The 2,500-nt window shown below is 40.5% G+C and overlaps 1 protein-coding gene across 1 annotated transcript in view; it reads right to left on the reverse strand.

Moving 5' to 3' along the window:
• LOC144975798 (uncharacterized) overlaps nucleotides 1–616 on the reverse strand; it is a 7,678-nt gene extending 7,062 nt beyond the window's left edge. Inside the window, exon 1 of the mRNA XM_078919984.1 lies at nucleotides 479–616. Within this exon, the coding sequence (XP_078776110.1) occupies nucleotides 479–616 (138 nt within the window). The remainder of the gene's footprint in view (nucleotides 1–478) is intronic.
• Nucleotides 617–2,500: the final 1,884 nt, after the last annotated feature.

The raw sequence follows: 2,500 nt of genomic DNA on the forward strand, positions 1-2,500 counted from the left end.
ATAGATGGTTCGAAGATGACGTCACCCAGGCCTTTGTTATTTTTTTTGCCACCGCTTTTGGTGAGTTGTTCTCACTAAACAGAAATTAACCAGACTATAACACCACGGCGACGAGCAAGCACATCGCATCGCATCGATGCTGGAACTGATGATTTATTTAATAATCATTCGCCTGAAAGCGGCGATAATGCATTTTCACGTCGGCGCCAATACGGACGGCGTTAGATGATGAATGCCGCCTTTAAATAAATGATATTTGCATCGTTGGATGCGATTTGCCTTCGTTCACGGGGACATAATGAATCGCCAACCGATCATGTGTGATTTATAATAATAATAATAATAATAATAATAATAATAATAATAATAATAATAATAATAATAATAATAATAATAATAATAATAATAATAATAATACCGACCGCAGGTATTCATTTTGCCCCTGAGTACAGTAAGAAAATGTGAGTAAAGCCAATACGAGTAAAAGAGCCTTTGCCAAAGACTCAGTTTTTGTGTCGTCCACAACTGTGGAATCCACAGGCCACGATCTGAGTGTCATAATGCTGGGACCACAAAGTTGAGGTTTTGTGGATTTGAGGGATGATACCGTCGCCATCATTAAGTTATAGATAGTTCGAAGATGACGTCACTCGGGTCTTTGTTATTGTTTTTGCCATCCGCGTTTATGAGTAATGCTCACTGAACTGTATTAACCTGACTATAAACGTTCATGGATTCGCACAGTTTTGTGTGTTGGTCCGTTATACTTCCGGATGGCAATGTTATGAGCTTCTTACCCAAGCGCCTACTAGCCTGACACTGAAACCCAAAAGGACTGGCAGTTTCACGTCATTATTTAGTTTTTACACCGCCTAGTGAGTTGTCGTTAGTAGAGCTCATGAAAACAAGTTATTTCATTGGTTGAACTATTGAATACAACTCACGATTTGTTTTCTTTTGTGGCCAAAGACTGGCATTTTGACGTCATTTTTTGGTCAGTGTCAGGCTATAGATAGTTCGAAGATGACGTCACTCAGGCCTTTGTTATTGTTTTTGCCATCCGCGTTTGTGAGTTGTTCTCACTAAACAGTATTAACCAGACTATAAAAGTTCATGGTTACACAGAGTTTGTGTGTTGGTCCGTTCTACTTCCGGATGGCAATGTTGTGAACTCCTTGGCCAAGCGCATTCTATCTCTCAGTTAACGATGTCTACGATGATACTCGCCTTCAGAGCGGAAGGTACAAAGTTAGAGCACCGCTTTAAGCGGTGCATAGTTGAGTCCTTGGAAAAGGCTCCTAACTCATATTATTCTCTCACTGTACTCATGTGTGAAATGAGAACCTGGCCGTTAATATAACAGCGTTGTTTCTGTCGGAAAAAGAAGGTGTATCCCTTAACAGGCGTCCTTGTCTCATCCTACATGTTAAGTGTTGGTGTCGACTAGGAACCCTTTTAACCCCTTACCACCTACAGCAAAATCGTCACATTTCTTACGACACAATATACATTTTTCTTGTTCAGATTTATTTTGTACATCCCAAACTTTGTCTAATTAATAACAACTTAAAGTTGTTTTGTAGAGAGATTGTTTGAGTTAAAAAAATCAATTTTTTTCTGCTGGGTGAGCCTGCCATTTTGGAAAAATACTGAAAATGATCAGTAAGGAGAGAGTTCAAGCGCTTTAAGCACCTTTAGTGGATATTTCATTATACAAATGCTCTATTTTAACATCCCCCCCCCCCCCCCAAAAAAAAAAAATAATAATAAAAAATTTTAAAAAATAATAAAATAAATAAATAAAACACACCAAAACAAAACTAAAAAACCCTACCCCCCCCCCCCCCCCCCCCCCCCCCCAGAAAAAAACACATTTCCAACACACTGACCCGCACGTAATGAGATCCCATGTCGTTCGTGACAGCTGCTGTGATCAGAGGCATATCTTTTCTTTTTTTATTATTATTATTAGGATAATTAACAAGGCCTGGTCAAGGCAAGCAGTTTGTTAATGACCAGAAAGTAATGGAAAAATAATAGTCGGTAAAGAAGTGGAGATGCTTATTCCTGGACACCTTGAGTAATTGGAATGGGTGTGGGGGGGGGGGGGGGGGGGGGGGCGTGGAGGGGGTAGACCTTGTTCTGGGTTTGTTGAGTACAAATTATCGGCCGTGCTCTGGAAAAACCCACATTAAAAAATTTGGCCAGAAAACTCGTCCTTCACATATCGATCGATTTAAATGACCCTCATCTTGGCAAAACTATCATAACCTGGGACTTCACGAGCTTTGAGAGTTTTTGCCAAGATAAGGATCATTTAAATCGATCGGTATTTGAAGGACGAGTTTTCTGGCCAATGTTTTTTTAAATATGGGTTTTTACAGAGTAGGACAGAGATGGAGGGTGAAGAGAGCGCGTTGTTGGGGTGGGATAGGGTAGCGGTTGCTGACCGAGGCCGATGTGACGCGAAGGTCGTATCGGTGCACTTTGCAGAAAACAA

The sequence above is a fragment of the Berghia stephanieae genome, chromosome 6, assembly GCF_034508935.2.
Source record: "Berghia stephanieae isolate SIO BIC M18660-M18661 chromosome 6, UCSD_Bste_1.3, whole genome shotgun sequence".
In the NCBI taxonomy this organism is placed as follows: domain Eukaryota; kingdom Metazoa; phylum Mollusca; class Gastropoda; order Nudibranchia; family Aeolidiidae; genus Berghia; species Berghia stephanieae.